Source organism: Zeus faber (assembly GCF_960531495.2).
Source record: "Zeus faber genome assembly, chromosome: 6".
Lineage (NCBI taxonomy): Eukaryota > Metazoa > Chordata > Actinopteri > Zeiformes > Zeidae > Zeus > Zeus faber.
In genome coordinates this window covers 28,039,135-28,065,379 of record NC_137201.1, presented here as the reverse complement: position 1 = coordinate 28,065,379, position 26,245 = coordinate 28,039,135, and the positions used below count along the sequence as shown (strand labels likewise).

The following is a 26,245-nucleotide window of genomic DNA, read 5'->3' as shown; positions in this document are numbered from 1 at the left end:
GAAGCACAGTAAACTATAATATTTGGTAATTTTTTTGTGGTCTACACAGTCATTTCAAGGCCTTTATGGCTCTTTTTTTTTAATGGAGAACAAAGGAAATTCAAATCAAACCCAGAGTCGGGTGCTGGATGTGTTTTCGCCTCAGGAATGCGAAGACCTGAAGAAGGAAAACAAGTATTTATCCAACGAGATCCATATGGAGCGGATCATGATGCGCTCAGAGAACGAGTTGACCATGAGGAACTTGAGGAACCTCAACCAGGAGCTGCAGGCTGAAGTCAAAGAGGTACGGCCAGAGAGGAAGGGCTCGTGTCTGAAGGTGAATGGGAGGTAAAGATGTAGTTCTCGCCGTGGCCCGATTTGAAACAGTGCCTGTTCCCATGTAAGTCAACGGGTCCTCGTCTAACTTCTGAGTATTTATTTGATCCTGATCTCCAGATCACAACGGTAGCTTCTCTGTCCCACCATGTCGCTGGGCTGGCCCGGCCGACGGGCAACGATCGCTGCTCGTCGGTCGGATGTCTGAGCCGCCGCTGACGCGATAACTGTAACTGATAAGCGTAGCTCTCTCCTGGCCTCCAGCTGAAGCAGAAAGTGTACCACAGCCAGCAGAGGGCGTCGCTGTGCTCGCGGGATGCCGAGAGGGCAGAGTTCTCCCTGGGCGAGGCGGAGCGCAGCAGAGCGCTGGCCCAGGCCGAGGCGCTGGGCTACAGACAGGACAGGGAGCAGGCCCAGTGCGACAGGAGCCGCCTGAGCGACCAACTGGAGCAGCTAAAGAAAGAGGTAGCGACGGATTCATCCCGTCCATCCAAACTGAACGCGGGTGGGTTTCCTCGCAGTGTCCAAAGTCATTCCTGGATATTTGGATAAATCCGGTTATCTAGGTCTGAGGCATGTGGTTACTTTGGGCAGCCGGAAAACATCCATGCATTTTAAAGGAACTTGGCTTTATGCAAACTTGAGATAACATTTTATAAATCCCTGGGGGGAAACTCAGGAAACTTCAGTTTGGATCAGACAATAAGGCAATAGGGACACGCCGCTGTGGAGGGGAACATTTATATGGCTCTTTTAGGAATCTGTGTTGTGATAAATTCACACATTGTAGGTGATGCCTGCACTTTTTATGCCTTTAAAAGTATTTTACACAGATCTCAAAATGGAATGCTCTCATGAATGGAGTTTATTGAAATATCTAAGTATGGCTTCGGACCCTTTCCTGTGTTTGTAGGAAGATACATGTATATAGGACTGTCATGTCTCTCAAGAGACAAAAACTTCAACATATATTTTAAATGTTGTTCTTGTAGCATGCAGATATGCAGCTTTTACTGGCGCAGACGGACAGAAACTACTTTGAGACCAAGCTGAAATTTGACCGGGTGTCCGGCGAGAAACAGGCTCTTCTGGCAGAGAACCGGACGCTGGAGGGCGAGAGAGATGAACTCAGAGGCCGAATGCAACATCTCACGCAGGAAAATGCCCAAATCAAAGAGAAGTGAGTGTAGCGCTTGTATGCGTTCCATTGAAGGGCCCATGTGCAAAGCACTAAATACCCACCTGCTCTCCTGTTAATTCTCAACAAATCCATAATATAAAGGGGACCTCCATCATTTGTGTTTATGCTTGCTTTCTTACCCATTCATTTACCGACAGATAAATATGGCCAGGTTAAGATCTTTCCCCGGTTACAGCCGAATACAATCCAGGAGCGATAGAAGTGCCGCAGGAAACACAAACCCTCTTTCTCCACAGGGAGGTGAACACGAGGCGGAGGGCCGCCATGGCCAAGGAGCAGAGCGAAAAGGCCGGTGTGGCTCGGCAGGAGGCCGAGCAGGAGAAGCGCCTGGTGGAGAAGGAGCGGCAGGAGCGCACGGCCGAGTGCCTCAGCTGGAGGGAGAAGCACCAGAACCTGGCGGAGATGTTCAGAGCCCAGGAGGACCTGAAGGCTCAGAGGCAGAGCAAAGCGGTAGGGGGACCTCCCTGGAAACTCCATCATTACCCCCGGTTCAATTGGAGATTGAACTGGAAAAAAAAAAACGAGGTATCTGCCCGATGTGACTCATCCTATGACTTCCCACCGGACATCATCCTCTAAGTCCATCAGAAAAATGTAGAGGATAGAAAAGTCTTAAGACTGATGAGCCGCTGACGGATGGTCATTAAGGAATAATTCTCGTTTAGAATAGGAAGCAATTGTCCATGCGGAGAAGTAAAATGGTGCTTAGCAGTCAACGTGAGACCAAACACTAATCACAACATAGTCAAACACCCGGTGGTTAGAGGGATCTTGACGTGTTCTCTCAATGCTCTCCAGGTTGTTATTCCTCCTAACTTCCTCATTCCGGGGGCCGTTGGTTAAAGTCGTGATTTTGTTTTGTCTTCCTCAGTGTCAGGCCAACATCAAAAGCTATTTCCTCTGCATGACGGAAAGCGATCAGAGGGTGAAAATTCTTAAAACTCAGAACGGCACCCCAAGAAATTTTATGGTGAGAGCATTATTATCAAACCAGTGTGTGTGTGTGTGTCCACAAGACCATTCCATGTGCATTACTTTCCGCTTCACTCCACACCACCATTGCTTGTTGTAAGGGCAACAGATCCAATGGCAACTAATTTGCTTCTTTGCAGGAAGGAGAGCCAGTGTGCATCTCAACCCCGGAAGCGACTGCAGAGGATGCAGACAGCAGCTCCTCCAGGTGAGGAATCAACTTCTTCATATACAGTAGAATACAAACTAGGAAATATATCAAGGTTATCATAAGGGGTGTGACCACCCCTTGGCTTCAGAAGATCTGGAATGCTTGATAGTCCTGAACCGGGGGGTGTCTAGGTTTATTACAACGTATTTCACGGAGAAAAGCCTCCAGATCATTAAGAGATGAAGGAGTTGGAAAAGGAAATGCTGCGATTTACTCTTCTCGTACGATTCCATGTTTCCCAGAACCATGCTCAGGGTGTCCGCTCCGAACAGCAGAAGGGACCTGGGACCGGCCCAGTTTGGAGAACTTCCCTTGGCCGGAGGGGAACGGCCCGACTCTGCCACCGCACGCAGGAGCAGGAAGGTGGTGGACTATTTCTGGATCCCAACAGACGAATAAATCTGTTCACCAAGATCCTAGCGTACAGAACTTTGTAATGACCACTGTGTATGGATGCTTGGTGACGAAATATACACATTAATTTAATAAGAAACGGGGCAATTTACGTTCCGACTGCAGGGCTAAATGCTGAAATAATTTCTTTAACATCTGTTCCCTGTACACTTTGTGGCCTAGCAGATCACAGTATGGACAAATTGATCTTGACATGATGAATATACAAATGTAATAATAGAGGACATCAACGCGAACAGAACAGCATCCCATGCTGGAAATAGCACAGCATTACATGCTAAATATAGCACAGCATTTGCTTTGGAGGGCAATAAACTGCTGACGGGAAGACAAAGATCTGATCGAGAACAAACAAAAGGCCCAATTAGAATCGCAAGCTCAGATTGCGGTTTTTTTTTCCTTCCTGTTCTCCATCCACACTAAACACAGACAAAGTACGAGAGGTTGACTTTCATTCTCCATCAAAACCTCCTTCACTGAATTTCAACAGGACATCTGGACAAATCAATCTGATGAAAAGTGTTTGGTGCTCATGGAAGTGACTTTATTGTTATTAAAGCAATAGAAATGCTCCATTCTTATGAAAACCATACAATGATCAAATTCCATTGCCTTGACAATAAGCATGGCTACTGAGCACACTAGCTATATATTTGTTGGGCAAAGTTAATATAATTTGATTTTAAATATTAGCTGTTGGATAAATGGTTGTTTTAACATTCAAGGGGGAATGTCAAATACATCAATGTTACATCTTCATTTTTGCTGTCAATTTAAAGACAGGATACAATTCAAACATTTTATGTTTCCATTGAAACTTGTCACCCGGCCACAGTCACTAAAAAGTAAATTATCCCAATTTCCGACTTGTTACAAGATAATGTTGAGCTGTCTGATTGAACCCCCCTTTTCTTTAGTTCTTAAATACTAGACACTTGTAAACCATATGAAGCTTGGTAGGAAAGTCAATTAATTTATTGTGCAATTAGGCCAAGACTAGATCTCAAATACTTATGTATTTGTTTTAACCCCAAGTTCTCTTCAGACCCCATGATCCCAGCACAAACAAAATGAAGGAAAAAATAATAATAATAAACCCAAAACAAAAGCCCATCTAACTAAGAGGTAGAAACACAGGCAACTTTTTGAAATATTACAGCACACCTACGATTACAGTTTTCTAAAGATATTGTAACATCTGAAAGTCCATTAGAGTATTGCAACCACTCGTGTTAGACCAGGGGAAGATGATCTCTAGAACCACGGTCAATGCAGGAACAAAAAAAACAAAACGGAAGACTATCATCGTCGGCGAGGGGGGCTACAAAGAGCACTTTTCTTTAAAAACCAAGTCAGAAAGAAACAAAGTAGATTGGGTAAAGCACCGGGTGACCGCATGCAGGGAAAACATCAAAATTCATGAGATGCGGTCGGGCTTTCTGCCGGAGCCATCCGTCACAGGTTCAGGATCAAGGCTTCTCCCCCTCATGTCAAGTGTGTGGAGGTTTTCAGTGACTTGATCATCACCACTTTGCCCAAAGTAAGCGGTGCGTGCGTTACGTGCTGCAGAGCCCGACAATGATTTCAATGAGGCTCCTAGAACGTTTGAGCGTGTGGAGGCTTCAAGCTCATCACACCGACTGAACAGTCGCTAATGTGATGTGATGATTAAATGCAAGTAATACACACATCTTTAAATACAAGCATGATCTTGGGCAAAGGTTAAATCAGTAACAAAAAAAAAAAGCACATGTGCTGAAGACAGTGAATGAAGACAAAAGAAGGGTGGGGCAGTTTGGGTTTGTGTATTAATGTGGCTGATCAGCACAGAGACAAGCCCATCAGCCAAAATAAACAAAAGATCATAAATGCTTCTTAGCCTATCGTGTCTGAGCAGCAGGTTTCAGCCATACAGACATGCTCATACATTTTGGATTTGCAGTACATCAACAGCCCAGTGCCACGTGGTAGTGGTTAAATGAAGCACGCAGGAGTTTAATAAGGGGACGTGGGCAAGGTAATACTCTGTAGATAAGAGGTGGAGCGTCTAAGCTAAAATGCCTGCGTCTGGTTGCTTCATCCATCTGCCTCCTCCTCAGACTCCTCCTCCTCAGCTGTCTCCAGCCAGGTTAGCCATTGGTTGACCTGGGGTGGGGGAGACAAGATCAGGATATTTTAAGACAAAAAAATAACAAATTAAATAATAATCACTGATAAGGTGAGTTTGCAAAAAAATTGTTTGATTAAAAATTTATGTCTAGTATTTAAGGAATACTAAAAAGTGTTGAAAAAAGGTAATAAGTATAACGACATTAAACTAGAAATACAAGGTTTTAGCCTTTTGTTTCAAAACCTGCCGTAACAAACTCAACTAAGGCGGGTACATGGGTTTATATAATAGTCGGTATAACATTAGATGTCCCACTTTTATTAGATTTTATTCAAATCAAGCGAGATAACTTTGACACGTTAAAACATGTTAATAGAACCAAAAACCCCTCTTACATTGTAAAGCAGAAAGTTGAGTACCTGGAATAAAGCTTTTCCTTTTCCAGGGAATTCTTGGGTAATGTCTTCTTTCCATGCGAGGAAGGCCTCTTCTTCAATGATTTCCATGTCGTAAAAGTTGACAAAGTAACGCAGCAGCATTCCTGCAAGATAAGAGCAGTAACATGCTGCAACAATGAGCGTCGCAAACTTAGTTGAGACGTTAATAGATATGGCTGGGGGAGTGAAATGCAAAGAAAATACTAAGATGCGCAATGTAATTCATATATCACAATATCAGCACAGATTTCAAAGCCACAGGTGAAAGAATCTATCTGAACTTAATCCCATTTGAACGATATGCTAGGGCTGGGAAATCTAGTTATAATATCGATATACAGTAGGAGGCACTTGAAGAGCGCTGTCCCAGCTGGCTGACAGCCGAATTGCAACCAGTTTCCAGCCAACTACCAGGCGGCTCCCAACCGGCTGAAATTTCTTCTTCTTATTAAGAAGTCCTGTATGATAGTAAAAATTAATATTTACACTGTCATCCAACAGGGTTTCAGCAGGAGTTCCGTGTTGTATTTACTCCTTCACAGTCACTGATTTCACCTTATCAATTTACTCAAATTTGTTTATGAACAAATTTGAGGATGGAAATAATCAATCCAGTTGCTGGAGCTTCGCTCATATTAGATCTCTAAGATATAATTTAAAAGTTTGTTCCCACTTCCATAAAGGACGGGCTTGCTCGGGGATTTTCTGTTTTACTCAGTTAACGTCGAAAAATGAAATAAATACATCAACAATAAAAAATATATATATATAAAAAAAAATATTTTTTTTTTTTATTTGTCTTTTTTTTTTTTTTTTTTATTATTATGGCCGAGTGAACGTGGGCTGGTCCCCACCAAGGGCGACGCCAGGGCGGACTCAGTCCTAGGGACCGTGTTCTTAGGTCTGAACCCATCACCGGCGCTTATAAGTTGCTCAAAACAGAGTTCTAAAAACAACGATGGTTCCTACTGTAGTTTCTGCAGTGCGGAAACAATAAAAGGGACGGTTCCCGCAAAAAGTCCTTAGAACTATGAAAAAGTGTGAAAATGCACGATATGGGGAGTTTTGCGACACATTAAGTATTGTAATCCTGTCATGTTCCATTACAATTCACTGCATATATGTATGAACGTATGTATATGTATGTGACGAATAAACCTCTTGAATCTTGAAGTATTGCGATTAAATTTGTTGCGATATTTCCCAATTATTTTAAGTTCAATAAAATTACATAGAAAACATCTAATTTAAGGTTTGAGGTGCGTTCCCCGGTTTTAGGGGGATAAACTCTAAAGGCTTTTAGAAATAAACTTTAATTGTCTGAGCCGTGCAGTGCTGCGTGTTCCGCATCAGATAGGATGGGATTGATGGATGAAAAGATCCGCAGCGAAGTGCTCTTCACCCTGGTGGAGGAGCAGGACAGGGAGGTGTGCTAAGCCCAAACCTGTTGACACTGGGATTAAAAAAAGGGGGGGAGGAACTGACGTGTCCCTGTTACACACGGTTATCACGGTGTTTATTAGTTTCATTCAATTAAATACATCTTCAATTTAAAAAAATAATAATAAAAAAGGATTCATTAATTTTTTCCAAAACCATTGTTGTTTAAAATCAGAGATGTATATATTGATTCTATTAGATGTACAGAAAATGTTCCGTTCACACACACTTTTTATAATAAATAAATAAATAAATCTATAAAACATTTTTTTTTCCCCCCATAAAAAGAAAAACAAAAACGCAAGATTATCCCGTACGTTTTGAACCACTTTAGGTACCTAAACCAGAGTTTGAATTATGGAAGAACGTACTGTCGGGACAACGTCATAAATACAGTCTAAATGATCATCAGGATGTTCCGAAAGGAGAGCCAGGCTCAGCCTTGGCTCTCGGACACCACGCCGGCGCTCACCTTTGGGGAAGCTGCTGGCGTTGCAGTGCACCTGCAGGGCGTACAGGGCGCTGACCTGCAGCTGAGTGTGGTCGTGGAGGAATTTCTGCATGACGGGCTTGAAGGCCAGGAGGAGCTGCTTCTCCTGCTCCAACTGCTCTTTGGAGGGCGTCGCCAGTTGCTCGTCTCCCTCTTCCATGCACAGCTCCTGGGAGATGTACTGCAGGAAACTGGAAAAGGATTCACACACAATGACTCAGGGGTGTAAGAAAATATCGATTCACTCCAGTATCGCTATGATTTGTGAAACTGAATAGATTCTCAAATCGCTTTTCAACTAATAGTTTCCATGCAAAGATTTGTGGCAGTTGTTCCTTTCGTGTTGATGAACCCCCCCGATAAATAAAATAAGTTTCAAATCAAGTGTCAAGCGTTGCCAGAAACATACCCGATCACGACTTAATGTTGATGGACCAAATGCGGTCTCCCTGTTACAGAAGTGCAAGATTTATCATTTCAGGATTTATCGCAAGTCAAGTATTTACACAAAAACCATCTACTTTTTACTGAATTAAGTCCCATTGCGATAGAAAGCAACGGGGAGATGTGCAAGGCACGGGACACTGGACAGACATACAGGTTATTTTGGAACGTGACGGAATAGGACGGTCCCTTAACTCAGTTGTGTTTAAAAATGTTGTTGCAGAAAACCCCCCCCCCCCAAAAAAAACAGGAAAACAGGCACAGTAGTTGGGAACCTTTTGAAGAGAAAAACAAAACTCAACTAGAATTCTCTGATACCTCACAATAAATAAAGTAAATAAATAAAATAATACACGAACACTTTCCACAATAGCTATTACAAATAATCAATAATTCCAAAACAGCTCTGAGTAGAGAGGGAGCAAGTGGCTCTGTCGCTCCGCCCCCTCACCAGATAAAGAATCAGTTTCAGAACACGGTAAACTTCACTTAGAACGTTTCAATGCTCAGATTTTTCCTGGCAGATTAAAAAAAAAAAAGAAAAGTCATCCATTAATGTATATGTATGAGTCGATCGCCGATTAACATTAATTCTGATTGCATTCAGTGGTTGGTTCTTTATACTATGACAGTTTTCCAAAAAGTTAGAAGAAATTTAAAATCACTATATATCGCTTTGCTTACAGTATCCAGCATGTTGAATCGTAACTCTTGTATCGTATCGCCACATTCTTGCCAATACACAGCCCTAACAATGAGCTACTCCAACCAGGAGATATGACATCCACCAGCCATTGCAGTTTGAAATTAGATTCCTTTAATCTATAAAAAAAAAATATATATATATATATTTTTTTTTATAACCTCAAACTTATTTTCCTCCAACATATTGGCAGGCAAGTGAAGCGATTTGCATCGGAATCTTTTAAATTGATCCAGTACTGAGCTTACACTGGAGAAAGTGGTCACAATTGCCTCATTGCACCCAAAATACACCAAGGAAAAGGGGCTTAAAAAAAGTCACATAAAGAGTTTCAGGCTTATGACATATGTTTGTTTCATTGATCGTTCATATTTATATTGCATATCTGTACAAGATCAGAGATTTGTTTTATTCTGTTCAAGTAAATACTCTTATTTTTCACTATGCCGCCCAAATAAGACCATGTAAAATTGCGCTTTGTGATGCACAGACTGTGGACTACCTGGTCATGAGGATGTTGACGAAGCCCTTGTCGGTGTGTAGCTTGGGGGAGATGTTGTCTTTGATCCACTTGTAGATGGACTGAGGCGACGGATCGGCCTTGATCTGCTTCAGCAGCTCCTTCTCCAGCTTAAGCAATGGGAACAGGAAGCTCAGGCCCTTCCCCTCCAGGATCTCCAGCATGCGGTCCTTGTTCTGGTCGATTTCTAACAAACAATGTCAGCAAATGAATATTGGACTATTTTGTCTTTTTCATATTTGTAACAGAAATTATTGATTTTGTGAATGATTCAATTCCATTGTTGCATCGATGTGACCGTGTCTCTTTAAAACAAAGAGAATGACTGTTCAATACTTGGAGATTTAAAAAAAATTTTTTTAACAGACACTTCTATCCAAAGTAGCTTTCACAGGAACATTTGTTAGGAGTCAAAATGATGACTGGCATCAGCATAGTTTTCTACGTTTTATTGTCATTTCATTAGTGAACCTGAACGCAAGAAAGAAGGGCGGAAAAAAAACCCTAAATAAAACACACGTACCGGGAAGCATCTTCTGCATGTTAACCTTGCTCTGCTGGAAGAGGTCGGTCAGCCACTCCCGGTCCTTCAGTTTGGCGGTCTGCTGCAGGCACAGAAGGAAGAGGGGGAAGTGGGTGCCGTTCTCCAGCGGGTGGGCCAGCTCCGCCATGCTCACAAGCTCTGCAATGACAGCCCGCGCCGCGAACTGGGCAAGGTAGGACTTGACCAGGGGCACGTCCACCTCGATCTTAGGGCACTGGTCCAGCACGCTGAGGAAAGCCTGCGGGGAATCAAGAGTCATTTAATAATTATTCACATTAAACCCACCATCTTACGCCCAAGGGTCCATCTCTCCAATCTTTTTGTGGGACGGTTCACTTTTCTGTGCCAAACGTACATACCTGCATGAAGTTCTCTGCGGTGATGAGGCCCTCAGAGCGCAGCAAGTGGATGAGGGCGCTGGCGTGCTCCTTGTCCTCGTCAGGCCGGTCCAGCGAACACACGATGATCTTACTCAGCATCTCAGGCAGGAAGTGCTTGGGAGCCCTCATGTCTCGTACTCCGCTCACGGCCTCGCTCAGGTTCTTGCTGTTCAGGTACTCCGTCATGACTGCCTCCTGCAGCAGGAACAGGGGATGGGTGAGACCGGAGAGTAATTTGGCTCTGTGGACCAAAACAGCTATAAAACAGCCGGGAGCTTGGAGGACAAAGCCCAAACGTAAGAATCCCAGTTGGCACTTTTCAGTTTTGACACACAGCATTCTTAGATTGGTCCACTTAGCCTAATCATGAAAACACGTTTCACTTTTAGAGAGGGGGTATACAGTATCGTTCCCAATACTCTGTAGACCAGTGGTTGTCAGCACTTTTGCTGTGTATGCCCACTTTTGCAAGATTTAAGACACAAACCCAATGTAGCATTGTTTCGGGTTCGTATTGAGCCACATAATTATTATACATACATTATTATAGTGCTAAGAATCCCTTCAAGCATCCTTCGTTATTGGTGCTACATCCAGCAAATATTGCTGGTAATAATGAATTCACTGCTGCTGAAATCACTGAACAATTCCACAAACTCAGGACAGCAGAAATGTCACTAACTTCTATCTTTTAAACGGAACAAGAAGACATGGAAGGATATGATAGAGAATCATGCATCTGGAATCACTTGATGCTACTTACAGTCATCTTCAGCAGCTCCTCCTTGGCAGGCGGTGGTTTCTTGTTGGTCTTCTGAGGTTTCTCTTGGATGGGAAGGGGGTTGGTCTTCAGGCCAAGCAGAGGAGGCTGAGGACAAAGAAAATAAATTTGATATCCATTAAATCCTTATCCATCACAATACCCCTTGTATGTCCTTAGCAGTCTGTGTGAAATGGTTTAGTCTTTGTTTATTGTGAGGGTTCTATGAACTCACTTTCCTCTTCCCATCTTGGAGACAGTTTGTTAGTTCTCGTGGGGAAATCAAGTTATTGCAGCAGCTAACTTTATAGAGGGAAATAGGGCAATGTACCAACAACAATCTTGGAAGACCATATTCAGCCCTAATAAATCAAAACCCATGACTGATAAGCTGGGAAAAATGTAAACTTTCGGAATTATTGAACGATAGTGATTATTTTCAATCCAACCTTGGGAACGCACACTTGCCAAACAGACATCTTTGGACCATTCAATTGCTGCCACAGAATTTAGCACAACAGAATTTAGCACAACAGAAAAGAGGCAGCCAATAAATGACTTTCTTTTAGCACCGGAAAGATTGACCATTTGTAACCACAATAAGGCAATAATTACCGATTACATTTCACGTAACTACAAAGTTGCGTTTCCGCATTACCATGAAAGTGTATTCTTCAGATTGCGACTGCAAATAATGAATTAACTGAAATGTAACTGGTAATAAAATGCATTTTCGTTGAAAGTTCAAAATACAATTGGCAGCCTAAAAAAAAAAAAAAAAAAAAAGAATCCCTGGAATCTGGCAAAGGAAAGTAGATTACCTTTCCACTAAAGACTGGCTAAATGAACAGAAGTTACATGGGTTCATAAGATGTGACTGATTAAGAATGGGGGACATTGCTTTTATTCAGTTCATTAAATGACGCAACCAATACTGTCCATTTTAACAATAAAATGTGCATCAGTATTTTGTCAATGATAAATTTGGATTTTCTTTTTTTTACTAGGCAAGTAATATTAAATTTACTTCCCGGTGTCTCTTGTTTATGCAGTAGGAACTCTTTGAGTTTGTTGTTCAAAAGTGCTTTTTTGATCGATAAATCGTAAGTAGCAGCTGATGGCTTTGAGTTGAAACACTGCGCAACAAAAGTCGCATCTGTCTCACCTGTCCAAGAGGGGGCGTCAGGGTGCGAGGTGGTTGTGCGCTGGGAGGGATCATGGTGGGGATCTGGGGCTGTAGTTTGGGAACCTGGTTCTTGTTGAGGAGGAACGACTGGGCCGGCCTCAGGCTGATCTGGGAGGACACACGATGACAAAACAGGATTAGAGAGTATCCAGCACCAGCAGCGTGACAATACGAGTGTCAAATTCCACACCCTCATATCTCATAATCGCATTCAGTGGACAGGCTGCCAGTTTGAGAAAAGGGAGAAGCAAGGACAAGAGAGAGAAAGAAGAGGCAAGAGAGATTTCAAAGAGGAAGATAAAGACTGGCGACATGTTGTTACCCTCAGAATAACGCGTCTTTTCATAATCACTGGGCATGGTGTCTAGTTTTGTGGCCGTAAACACTGAGCTTGTCGTGGTGGTATGTAGTTCTCTCCACATACAGTCAATACAACAAACATTTGACATCACAAAAATTATTAAAATGCAGGTCAAATTACAGCACATTGCACTAGTGGTCGACTGAAGAAATTGGTCGGCTGATTAATTTGGGACGGTATTTGGCATTTTGAGAAAATCAGCATTGGCCGACGCCCGCAATCCTGAGGCCGAAAAAAAAAAATGTCTGCAGACGAGTGTCAAAAGAATAGATTTTTCTATACATAATCAATTCGGAATATTTGAAACGGTTCAATACTCATTTTCGGCACTATCGATATACCGGTACCGGTATTCTCTCTGAACAGAGACAATGCAGACAGACAACATTAGTGTTTAATAAATGTTCATTTAAGTTCAGCAGTTGTGTCCCATTTGTTATTATTTAAATTGTTGTATTTTATCATATGCAAAAAAACAAAAAACACGATATCGGCATTATGTATCTGCCGCCCTGCTCTCCATTGAAAAACCCACGGCGGTTGACCACTACAGTGCACATCTAAGCAGCATTACGTAGGCTGTGGACATCAACTGGTGAATCCTAGTCTGAGACTAGCTTCCGGGTCAATTTCCAGTGAATCGCAAGCGTATATACGTCCACTTGTTCAAAAAGTTTATTTCCAGCTTTGGCATGTGAATCATATCACGATCGTCCCAGTTATACAGCTGTTGTAAGCCACAGCAAATTAAATCAAAGAATCATATCAGATAGTTACTTCCTAAGCTCAAGCTTCCCACATAAAAGCTAACTACACAAGAGCACAGTGGGTAAGCGGACTATACGTTGTGAGATAAATAAGTATGGTCAAATGATATCAGGGTTGTGACTCAAAGACTAAGGCCAAATGTGGAGGTTTCAGCAGTCAAGAACCACAGACCTCAGCCTCGATACACATGATTGACATTATGCCAGTAGCAAAAATTGTACTGTCCCCAATTTTAGACCCAAAATTGACAAAAATGTCAAAGCCATCTCAAAGGAAGTCTACTAGGCTTGGGCGGATAGACGATTAAATTGTCAATTGATGAGACGGTTGCGATTGACAATAACACTTTTTTTTTTTTAATCTGCCAGGAAAAACCCCAGCATTGAAATGGTGTAAGTGCAATTTATCGTGTTCTGACACTGATCCCTCAGACTGGGGGCAGAGAGGGATAGAGTCGCTCTCTCCCTCTCCGCCCAGAGCAGCTTTGGATTTATTATTTGTAATGTTCATTGTAAAAGTGTTGTTGTATATTGCATGTAAAAAAAAAAATAATTAAAAAAATGAATGCAATGTTTTCCCTCCCGTTGTGCCTTTATGTGTTCTAACACTCATTGTGAAGTGTATTGTCTGAATGAACTACAACTATGCAAATGGCATTTCTTTCATATGGAATTCATTCAGGTTCATGCATGGAAAAGCGTAAAAAAAAGCGTAAACCAGTGTGCGGGCGCATCAGGCCCAGAACTTCCTCCGCTTCCTCTAGTGTGCCAGTTTTACTCTGTTTTAATTTTAGATCTATTTTCGCTTGTTTCATACATTTTTCATCCTTAATTAACAACTGAGTTAATGGTCGATCCTGTTCCTTCACGAAAAAAACCTGCGTGTCCCCCGTTGCTTTGGGATGTCATAAAATAAATATTTGATGTTTGATGTTGATGCACTTCTGTAACAGGGAGGCTGCATTAGCCGCATTACATTACGTTCCATGCACAGGAGCACGAGCCCCCCGTGATGAGCTTACGTCTGTAAGCTGTACGGAAGGAAGCGAGGTCTGATTAAAAATGATACCACCGTGACAAGCCCTGTTGACAATGTAAAATATGAATTTGTGGAAGGTTTTACCTCGTCAGCGTTGAGCTGTCCTTTCTTGCTAAACCTTGGAGGAATATCCTTGGACTGGACCTGCTGCTGGGCGATGTGGTTCTGATTCTGGTTGAGGAAATGCTGGTTCTGGACCTGTGTGGAACCCCGTGAGCCGAGAGGCTGAGGCTTTGCTCCCAAAAAAGAAAAATACTTGTGAAATTTCAACAAATTCTCAAGGCAGAATAACCAGATATTACTGTACTTAATAACAAATGTGGAAATTTGGATTATGAGACACGTAACGTTTGTCTAGTCAAAAAAGAAGCGCTTTAGAAGACGTAACTTCCAATGCTTCTTGAAGAGAAATACATACAACATGACAGTCATATTACCAGTAAATAAATGCAATTTTAAATTCAGCAAACTTCACATTTAAGTTTAGAGGGTATAGAGAAGCCAGGCAAGAATGTGTTAAGTATTGCCAATACTACAATATTCAGAACACCAATACTAAAATACCAAACCACCTCAGACCTCAGCCAAGCATTAAAATGCACATTTAGCCAACTGCTATGAGTTGACTAAAGTGAGCTATCAGTTGGACTTAAGTGAACCTTACCTGGTTTGACTTGACAAAGGTCTTGGCCCCCATATCAAACTGTGACTGGGGTGGTGGGGTGATGTGGCCACTGTGGCCGTTGAAGAGCGGGTTGGGGCGATGGCGCCCCATAGTGGGTGAGAACCTGTCCTGAATAACCCCTGGGCCTGTCCCGATCCCAATGCCTGGAGGCGGGAAAGAGCCACAAAGGAGACTTAGAAACTACCGTAATTTCCGGACTATAAGCCGCTACTTTTTTCCCCAGGCTTTGAACCTCATGGCTTAAACAATGACGCGGCTAATTTATGGATTTTTCCCGCTATCACAAGCTTCATTCCGCCAAAAAACTGAGCAAAAAACACATTATTTGACGTGCTTAGTTTTTTGCCGGCATGAAGCTCTCATTAGACCAATGAAATTGCCGAACGGGTTAAGGTGAAACAATGTAACAGTTTAGTTTACTGTTTAGATTAAATGGAGCGCACTAACTTCCCATCATTTACGGTCGTCATTTCGTCACCCTCATGGCAAAGACACAAAGAAATGCATATGATGCAGCTTTCAAGTTGAAGGCGATCGATCTGGCTGTTGGAAAAGGAAATAGAGCTGCTGCACGGGAGCTTGGCCTTAATGAGTCGATGATAAGACGTTGGAAACAGCAGCGTGAGGAACTGACTCAGTGCAAAAAGACAACAAAAGCTTTCAGAGGGAAGGAAAGCAGATGGCCCGAGCTAGAAAATGACCTCGAAGAGTGGGTCAACACACAGAGAGCAGACGCCCGAGGTGTTTCAACTGTGCAGATCCGACTGAAAGCCAAAACAATCGCCAGAAGACTTCAGTGGTTTCAGTGCGCAGGAGGAGGAAGATAGTGACCAATGACTTTCTTGGTAGGCTACTGTTTACCGCTATTTTTTTTATTTTTGTTACAAGCCGTGTTTCATTAAAGCCTGTGTAAAGTTCATTTGTTTCAGTGTACCAGTAGGCACCTGCGGCTTATAGACATGTGCGGCTTATTTATGTTCAAAATAATACTTTTTTTTAAAAATTCAGTGTGTGCGGCTTATATTCAGGTGCGCTAAATAGTCCGGAAATTACGGTACACTGTCAGCGAGGACTCTACCTATTCACATGGTGTCGCATGTCATGAAATTGGCCTAAAAACAAACGCAAAATAGTGACAAATCTCTGTGTCATGCAAGTCAATGTAATGAAAATCAGTTGTATTCTTCAATATAGGAATTCCTGCATAATTAACTGTTGTTAACAGAGCAATCAGGCACGCACCTGGCATCTGTCCAAACATGTCAGCCAACCCCCCCAGAGTCTCCCTGTCAAGTTTCATTCGGTTGGGCATGAAGGGGCCTTCCAGGAAGAAGTCCATCCTCATCCCCTGAGACATGGTTGTTGGAATGAAGACACCCAAATCCTGCAAGAACAGGACAAACAGAAAATGTTTTACACCGTGAGACTTAACACCAAAAATCCATTGTTAAAATGGATGAATAAGATATTTACATCTTCCGTTGCAGTATTTGTAGTAGATAGCAGCTCAGCAGCCATTTTCTGTTGTTCTACTTTATCATTACTATTAGTGCAGCACCCTGAAAGTCAGTGACCCGTCCAACTGAGATTCTTCAAGTCGTTTTTTTTGTCAGTCGGTGTGCATTACAACAACAGGATAAAACAGTTAGAAGCTTACAAAAATGCACAACGCAACATTTCAATGAGGATGAAAATTAAATAAGGGGAATCGGGGGGATATATATATTTTTTTTATATGTGTGAATCGTCCGTGTCGGGACACAGCTCTCCGTGCGCCACGACCACAGGGAGCCGTGCTCCATTTCTCCAAATGAACCAACTGAAAACAGTGTGGGGGATGGGGCACAAGTAGTGATGGGTATCGTTAAGATTTTAACGTACTACTTCTCTTAGAGGTACTGCATATCGATTCAGTGCACTTATCAGTTCTCATTAAAAAAAAAATTCAAGAGAAAAAATACAATTTAAGAGCAAAATTAACAGTTTTATTTTCTGCACATTATGCATGGAGAGGGGGCGATCTGGGCGCAATCTGTACGTCCCCAGTACCCAACCCTCTTATTCCTCCATGCCCAACCTGCCGCCAAATATTTGCATTGAACAGACGAATCCATTTCGACTGACAAAATTCTGAGTCGGGTACAGCCCTAATTACTATAAATGTTTTATTATAACACAGCTATTAGTGATCATTTAGTTACCAATGATTAATATAAATAGGCAATGTGTTGTTTCATGCTAAATTTTCATTAATTAAAGAGTCAAGCAGTACACAACAAGACCAAATATGTCACGGAGAAAATAACATAAATACAACACAAAATGCTATTTGAGCAAGTAGTCATTTCTAAACTAATGGATCAGCAACATATCAGACATAATAGGAAGATAAAAGAGCGATCTGGGGGACATGCTTGTTAATCGCTTTGCTGGGAATTGCGCGACAAAAATATGAATAAAGCCATTTGAGTCACATTTACAGGCTATCGGTGTCTTGTGTCATTACACACACTTATCATGTGATGGTGGCAAAAGACAGGATTTTTATTAAGTGGCCTTCAACATGTTAACCAATCATTAACCATTTTGTAACATTCAGCCATCATCACATCTTTCGACACGCACATTTGGAGTCACTACCTTTTGTTGTGGATGATAAATGAATCACATTACGACACCCAGACTCGAGCAGAGACTGCTGTGGCCTTGAGCCACTCACCTTCACTGCGTCCCGACGGATCTGGTGGATGGTCTTTGGTCCGTTGTCGATGAAAGCCTTGCGTGGGATCCAGTTGTTTTCTCGCAGCTCCACCGTGTCCTGCAGCAGGAAGCGGATCCTCGCAGGCAACTCCTTGTTGTTCATTAAGGCTCGCATACGGCCAAAGTACTGATCCATTAAAGACTGCAAAAGAGACCGGGAGGTTTACGTTATGCTTGGCAGCAGTCCCAGTGGAGCAGACACGCCCAGAGGGGGAGCTCAGCCTGACCTGGGATGACACCGATATGTCTATGCTGACAAGGTGGCAAAATGTCCCTCCCAGTTAAAAGCAGCAATCGCAGCAACCCAAAGACGTGCACCTTCATGAAAGATGTTACTCTCCATGTGACTTGTGTTTTACTGCACTGGCAAGAAAGTAATTATTACCTCAACCTTTATTATCCTTTTATAATTTTGAATAAATTTTGTCTGTGAAATATTTTTGTAATTCACGTAAGATGGTAGATTGAAAAGTTGGTAGCAATTGTCATCATGTATAAAATGTCAATATCTCTATATTGAATCCAATCATGAGATCCTACCCAATACCCAGCCCTATAGTGACGACAGAGACAGATAAAAAATGACTCAAAATGTATATGTTTTTATGCAGAGATTATGACGTTATTTGCTGATATCATGAAGTGGAAAAATAAGAGCCCGAGTGATAACCAGACTCTGTTAGAATTGTCTTGGCAGGTGACATGATCCTTACCTTGGCTTTCTCATGGTCGAGTCTCGGCCCCACGGTTCTCATTATCTGACAGAGGCACTCCAGATCTTCCCCCATGTCTTTGAGCTGGACTCTCTTCTTCTTTTCCAGAAGCTTTAGAGGGACATAGACAAAGAGGATGTAGTCAGACAGAACATACACGCAAAGCTAAACCTCTGTGCTGAATGTTTATCCACTTTTCTGCATCGCTGAAGTAAAGCTGGCCAGCTGCCAAAAGCAGAATGTCCTTATCACATGTATGTCCTGGACCTTATGATTAAATAATGAGATCAAAGTTGTTAAACTTTCCTATGATTATTGTGGAAAAATTCTCAGGATAAATTCTTCCACATCGCCCAGTCATAAAACACAGTTCAAGGCAGGAAAAAAGGCCACACTCACTGTTTTGATGCACTTATGAAGGATAGATTCATGGATGAGGTCGAGTTTGCCAAGTTCCCCGATGAATTTAATGTTGCCAAGCATCTTGAACTTGGCAATGGCACGCTGCTCCTCCTCCTCAGAAGTAAGAGGGTTGTCATGTTTGTCATAGACTGTTGGGGAAACACATGTTAAAAGATTAGAGGAACATTTTTAAGGCTTAATTATTTGCTCCATATTACTGTGCTTAGGTAAAGTGAGAAAATGCACCAGAGAGTTGCTAAAAGTAAAGCATTCAGTGAGTCTGTACTATGAGCAGCTTATATATGACTGGAGCCAACTTTTATACGGCCCGGGTTTAAAAATGGCGAACCCATCCCATCATCAGACAAATATAAGACAAGAGAGACACGTACGTTCAACATTTCTGGTGCGGTTTTCAAATTCATCTTGAAGCTTGGAAATCAGCAGCCTTCTGAAGGTCTGGAGGGAAAGGGGAAATGTAAATATCATACTTTGTATTTACAGTCTGTTTTTAGGCTATAAGGGTTTATACGGATTGCAATAAAATCAAATAAAACAAAGCCACGTGCACAGCCAGACTCACTGTGCTCTGCTTTTGGGCTGATTGGATCTCCGGTGAAGGGCCATCAAAGTTTGGTGCGTCCTCTGCCAAGCGCAGACATAGCTGAGCATAGAGTGAGCTATACTTGGGCTCTTCTAGGGCTTTGTCTACGATCTGGCTCCGGGAAAGAAACAAAAAAAAAGGATCAGGACATACTGCTGTCCCAGGAACATCAGATATTTCTACCTAGCAGAGAACTAATATGAAAATACACAAAACAGAAAAAGCACTCACCAGCAAGATGATTCCTTTAAGGACGAGTTTTGAGTCTACGCCCACGTTCAGGAGCTCAAGGCATAGCTTGTCAAACTTCTCAGGCGTGAGCTTGTTGAGTGTACTAGAAACAAAAAAGTTGGGTGCGAGGTCAGCAGTGTTTTGAAAGCAGAACATTATCTCTTTGGTATGTTAGTACCAAACACAATTTGACAGGATGCAGAACATGAATTATGTGCCTTTTGGCAAAGCTCGTGATTTCTACTGTGACTGAATCAGATGCTTGGAGTGGAACTGTATACTCCCCAAATTTGGTCCAGAGGATTCAAGCATACAAAAGATGTATTTGTCACAAACAAACTGCACTGTACATACTGCATGTAGTGAAACACTTTTTGGCAAACACCCAGAGGGCATAGTACAAATAGAAAAAATATAGGGAAATTCAGGGGCAATACCAAAGTTTAAAATAACAATTTGGCCCATAGCCTATGCTTTCGTTATTTATTCCCTCTTTTGTGTCAGGGAAACAGAAATCTTCATTATAAAAAAATAACTTAACTATTCACCACACTATCTTTGAATGAGCATAAACTCAATCACACAAATGTATTAAACAACCTTTAATATAAACTTGTTTCACATGATCAAGATTATTTTCATGAAAAATAACTGTTTCAAATGCCTTTTTAGCATGCTATACAACTAACTACTCAATGAGGAGAATTTTTCAGTACTTACATAGCCCCAAAAAATATATTTTTGGGAGACAAATGAAATGTTATTAAACATAAATGTAAAAGCAATTAGAAAAGCACATGAAGTTCAAATAATCAAATAAATAATCAAAGTTCAAATAATCAAATATCATTTAGATTTTATAGAAGTTATATAATTTAACATTTTGCCATCCTCAGCGCCTGATCACAGCCAGATGTGACGTAGCTACTTTACAGACATGGCGAAAGCGAGAAGTAGTGCTGCTGTAGTGATAGGAATTATGGCTCTTTGAAGGGAACTAGATCTTATGGCTCCGTTCGCTTCCAAGAGCCGTTCAAAAGAACGGCTTTAAGTATGTTTCCCCCCCGTTACTGATTTATTTATTCCTATAATAAATATTGTAAGATAAGTATATACGAATGTAAGTACATACGTTTCACAAGAAATAAAACAAGTACTATAGCTTGTTACTTTTGTGCAGAACAGGTATAAAACGCATATGTTATCAAACATAAAAAATAGTAAAATAAACAAACAATTTTTTGTCAAAGTAATACCATCTGAACCTTTGCGCTGAAGACCAGTGCGTGTGTGCGCCTCAGTTTTGTGAACCTGACGTGACAGTAGGTGTGATCCGTTTCAATCAGAGCACCTCCCGGTGAGGGAGGCGCATAGGCGCTCTTAAATGGAGGAGGAAACATCTTGGCAAGACCCATCACCCAGCCAGACTGTTCCCTTCGTTCCTACAACACAGCCGTTCAAAAGAATCTGATCATTTATGAACGACCCAACACTAGTCTGCAGCGGCTGCTGGAGTTCACGGAGCCGGTAGATGCCTTTCACTGGAATATCGCACTTAAATGCCTGAAATAAAAAAACGTTGACTGGTATAAAAAACGTTTTTTCTATTATTTAGTTGCATGGAGGCTGTTTGATGCCATAGCGAGGAAGCAGATGGGCATTTGGACAAAGTGGTGTCACGCGGCACGGTTGGTCCGGTGATAAAGCTGCAGCTCCAGGTTATTACTTGTATAAACTCTTACATATAATAACAGAGATAGATATAATTTAGTTGAATATAATTTACTGCAGGTTCTCATCACGCTTGTTCCCCCATCACGCACGGTGCTGGTTTCATTCCATAAGGAAACTGAGTAAAATAAAATAACCTACATCTAAATAAAAACATTTTCAGCACACCGATCGCACCTGGGTTGCACTGTCGAAACGCAGGCGCGCCATCGCTGGCACGCCGTAGGCACCTTCGGAGAGGGAGACGGGCGGCCGCCTATAGGAAGAGCCAGCCCTGCCAACGCAACATTCAGCCAGCGCAAAATTGATGCGACACAGATAAACATCGGCCACTGCCATCGGTGATACGCTGACGGCAGTCAACAAGGTGAAAATCGGCCGATACCAATGTACGGCCAATAAATCGGCGCATCCCTAAAAATAAATAAATAAAATAAAAATCTATATACATAAAAACATAAAAATAAAATCAGACCAACACAAACTATGTGTATAATTATGTACATTGTGCAATGTTTGTTGTGCATGGTCACTTTCCCATACTACATTATTTCCACACTACAAAGACATAGTTGTTCTTGGGTGGAGAATCAAGATGGAACCTTACCCTCTCACTTTCCTGAAGATTGCATCATGTCGCTCTTTTTCATTGCTGGAGCTGACATCTCGTCTAGTGCTTCGTGAAGGAACCCATCTCTGAGCGCTTTGCCCTGGGGTTTTCCCCAGGAACTCGCTGTGGGAACAAAAAGGATGGACACAGAGTCGGTCCACAGTAACATTTACACCCTGTGTCCAGAAAAGAAGAACGCCACTGGGAAAAGGACACTCAAAGAGGAATACACATAGGTACAGTACACACGCTTGTGATCCATTGTGCATCTGCATTGAGCAAATCAGCACCCCCTCCCAATTGAAAAACAAAAAAAAAGTACACAAGCGATAGTGCTGCAAGATCCTGTTCTGGCACAGTTCACAACATGGACCTCACTGCTTAGGGCTGGTTTAGAACACAGAAGCATGGAAAACAGACCGACTCCCAAGTCACTGATCTCATCTGAGGCTGCCATTGCCACAAATGAGTTGTGTTCTGCTTAAGTGCCCAGTGACGCACCTGTTGACGACAGTCTTGGGATAGTGCTGAGGTGCACCCCTACCACATCCTCCCCCCGAAGAAGCACTGTCACAACACACAGGGACACAGGGAGAGGAAGGAACACTGAGTACATGAGGGAAAAGCACACAAGGTGACACTTCAGCGACAGGAGCCTTTCTTAAAACTAGTGTTTTACAGACAGCTTATATTTCAAAGATTTTTTTGTGAGCAATAGGCTGTCACTCTTGAATTTTAAACAATATGAACTACGGGATGAATAATAGTATCTTAACCTTCCCTGTGCTCTAAAAAAAAAAATATTTCACCATGAGACCAAACTGCTTGTGTTGCTGAAACTTTTGGGCTTGGAATGAAAAATCAGTTACAGTACAAACTTCCCCACTATCACACAAAGAGATAGAGTAGATATCATACCTATTAAGCTACTGATCATAACCATTTTTAAAATCTAAATTTAAGTATTTGTTAGATATGCTGAGTACCAATGGGCACATTGACAAACGGACAGTAATGGCCTATTTGTACTAATTTGAGCACTTCAATAAACTTGCTATGGGGGAGAGCACTTATTTTGAGACAACAGATACATTTCTCGTCACAGATGTTCTCACCATGGCTTATTCGCACAGCGCCTACACAGCCTTTTTGGCATTTATTGGGTGCCTACCTATTACTCAACATGGACAGCTATCCTAGTTACGAAATGGCAACACCTGAGGCACGCACAAAATTGAGGGAAATATGTTTCCTAAATTTGATACTGATTTTTAAGTAGGCTCAATTGAAGAGCAATAGTTTTTAAGAATTTTAAGAGTTTCGTGGTGAGGCCTATCGTGTATTTGCGGACTAAATCTTGTCACTCTCAATGGTTTTGGAGCTTAAGACGCAGCTACCAGCATGACAGTGTGCACATTCAGGGGAGAAGGGAAATGCCCTTTGTAGTACTTATAAATATCAGTACCATGTGACTGGGCAAAATTGCCAGGAAGGGAGGGGAGGGGCTGGTATCCCTAAAGAAGAGATTTATGATGAAAGCCCAACTTAGACCACGCTAATAGCGACTGGTATTCAAGACCCAGCTAAAAAGATTTCACACTGTACAAATTGTCTTCATTTCTAAAGATGACATTTGGCCCAGATACACTCTCAGCTAATTATTTCCATCCCCTATGCTCCATCCATATGGATTTGAGACAACTGACCATTATATGTAAACATATATAACTTATAATACCCCTTTGATAGTTTCCTCCAGCTGTCCTTTGTGATTTAAACAACCCTAGATTCCAATAACTGTACCATTTTGCCCTCACTGCAACCACTGAGGCCATTGATTCCAATCACAACATAATTACTTAAGTCTGCTTGCGTTGGTTAGTGCTTAGATGATGAGCGATCGATGCATCAGAATAAAAAAAGAAAACAATTTTCGAGGTGGGGGTTATGAGCCTCACTTATCACTAATTTCAATTATCATTTTGTTTTATCAGTCATCATGTTACCCCGGCATAGGGAACACTTGCTTAACTGGGTGTGTGTTTGAGCCAGAAGAAAAATTCTCAGGTCTAATTATCCCCCCACCCCACTCCGCACTGCTTCCAGAGGCAACGTCTTGACGCCATTTTAAGCCCTGCACATCCTGCTGCGCCGCACAGACCGGAAGCTCCCGCATGACACAACGCTAGAGAAAAATAAAAAATAAAACACACACTGCGTTGTCCAAATTTGCCCCGAATACCTGAAACGAGAAGCACCCCCTTCTGCGATCACACTCTCCACTTTGGCGGCTTGACAACAAGGAATCCCCAAAAGAATAAGAATAACAGGGAGGCTGGGGAAAACGGTGCTGGAGGACAGAAGAGGAAAAAACACACAGGGGTTAATTAGAGAAAGAAAACACATTTCTCAAATAAAGAAAAAAATGATCCCATGTCTATTTACACTACAAATACAAACACACATTTGGTTATTACTGGTCAACCAGTTTTTAATAAAATCCAGATCGGAGCAGTGTCGCAGCGTCTACACGTTTAGGGTCAGTTTCACCAAAGAGCCATAACAGTAATGATAACGTTAAGCCCTTTCCAAATGCAAAGACAACATTTGACGATGTAAAAAAAAAAAAAAACACACAAATAACTACACTAACACTATGTATTCCTATAGCGAGTTAAGCAGTGACTGCGATGCACGGTTGTTCTCATACTACTCGTTATAAAAGCGACTGACGTCATGCATTGTACTGCCGTCCGAGCGTGCTACGGCTGCTAAGCCCTTTAACTTGGGTAACCTGCCCGAAACAGACACCACAGCATCCGTGATGAAGTTTAGTTTACCCGGGTGGTCTGATAAAAAAAAAAAGAAAACCCAATAACGTCTAGTGTCTGTCAGGGACAGCAGTCGGGCGACTTATTCGGGGGAGTAGAATTCAGGTTAGCTTCCGCTTTCACCGGGCTGCGGTAAAACAGGAGGCGGCGGCGGCGTGGTGGGCATGCTAGCACAGCCTGGGGGTAACGTCACATCGTGTTCGTTTGATCATAATCGACTTAAGACGTATTAGGCTGCGGCCTCCTACCGAATTGACCGAAAAAAAAAAATCAAACCGTCAGAAGCCTGAAGTGTGACATCGAACGATGGCCATTTGCGAGTGTTGAAATAAGTTAAACCAGAGACGCCATTTTCTACCGGGTGGAGAAGCCTGGGCAGAGAGGCTAACACGCTCAATGCTAACAGGCTAGCCGCTACGGAGAGCTGTCGTCAGCCATTTTGGAGTAAAAGCCGCCGCCAGTTCTCCCAGGGAGGAGTGCGCCTTACCTTTAACAGAGCGACTTCAGCTTTGTAACAGTGCGTGTCTACCAATGGAGAAATAAAAACGGCTGTGTCGGGGGGGGGGGGTGGGGGAAGGGGGGAGGGAGGAGAGAGGGAGTCGGCGAGGGGTCGTAAGTGGTGTAGCGGCGGTGAGTCGAGAGCACGGACATGCAGCCCCGGCCCGCTGGCTTGTTTGCTGCGGCTCGCTCGAAGACGGCGGCGTCACTGGACGTGCCGTCAACGTAGCTTGTTGCCATGACCCGGTGGGCCAATCACAGCGGGGGCCTTTCTGTCGGGGCGGCTCGCGTGGCGGATTCCGACCAATCGGAGGTGGGATGTCGACGGCAAAACCCGCCTCCCTGTCGATTGACGGTTGCTTTGACCAATAGGCGGCGGGATCTTTCCGCGCGAGACAACGTGAGAGGGCGTTCATGTTCAATAAGACCGTTGAACCGTGGAACGACAAATGGCAGCGTCATTCTAACAACAATAAAAACAGCATCATTCTAAATACGATATAAACAGAATCATTCTAAATACTATAAAAAAAGTATCATTCTAACAACAATAAAAACAGTATCATTCTAAATACTATATAAACAGAATCATTCTAAATACTATAAAAACAGTATCATTCTAACAACAATAAAAACAGTATCATTCTAAATACTATAAAAACAGTATAATTATAACAACAATAAAAATAGTATCATTCTAACAACAATAACAACAGCATCATTCTAAATACTATATAAACAGTATCATTCTAAATACTATAAAAACAGTATCATTCTAACAACAATAAAAACAGTATCATTCTAAATACTATAAAAGCAGTATCATTATAACAACAATAAAAACAGTATCATTCTAACAACAATAAAAACAGTATCATTCTAA

The 26,245-nt window shown here is 42.2% G+C and overlaps 1 protein-coding gene and 1 long non-coding RNA gene across 2 annotated transcripts; both read right to left on the bottom strand.

The window, feature by feature from the left end:
- Positions 1-3,638: 3,638 nt before the first annotated feature.
- eif4g2b (eukaryotic translation initiation factor 4, gamma 2b) lies at positions 3,639-21,633 on the bottom strand. Its single transcript, XM_080002070.1, has 18 exons — positions 21,601-21,633; positions 19,693-19,795; positions 19,441-19,572; positions 19,250-19,316; positions 18,855-19,006; positions 18,456-18,566; positions 17,702-17,884; positions 16,225-16,366; positions 14,962-15,125; positions 14,382-14,528; positions 12,110-12,238; positions 10,948-11,052; positions 10,164-10,379; positions 9,784-10,042; positions 9,243-9,447; positions 7,576-7,784; positions 5,646-5,767; positions 3,639-5,261 (listed from the first exon to the last, which is right to left on the bottom strand). The coding sequence occupies exons 5-18, from the start codon at positions 18,936-18,938 to the stop codon at positions 5,193-5,195; spliced, it is 2,145 nt and encodes a 714-aa protein (XP_079858196.1). The 5' UTR covers positions 18,939-19,006; positions 19,250-19,316; positions 19,441-19,572; positions 19,693-19,795; positions 21,601-21,633; the 3' UTR covers positions 3,639-5,192.
- A 938-nt stretch (positions 21,634-22,571) lies between these two features.
- On the bottom strand, positions 22,572-25,489 carry LOC307231386. Its single transcript, XR_013844200.1, has 3 exons — positions 25,352-25,489; positions 24,276-24,383; positions 22,572-22,600 (listed from the first exon to the last, which is right to left on the bottom strand). It is a non-coding gene; the product is annotated as an uncharacterized lncRNA (long non-coding RNA).
- Positions 25,490-26,245: the final 756 nt, after the last annotated feature.

Excerpts from the sequence above, each read along its gene's own strand:
- eif4g2b (XM_080002070.1), bottom strand. The coding sequence starts at position 18,938 with ATGCTTGGCAACATTAAATTCATCGGGGAACTTGGCAAACTCGACCTC. Across the intron at positions 17,885-18,455 it reads TCGACCATGAGAAAGCCAAG|TCTTTAATGGATCAGTACTT; the intron begins GTAAGGATCATG and ends TCTCTTTTGCAG. Across the intron at positions 14,529-14,961 it reads CCTTTGTCAAGTCAAACCAG|CCTCAGCCTCTCGGCTCACG; the intron begins GTAAGGTTCACT and ends TTGGGAGCAAAG.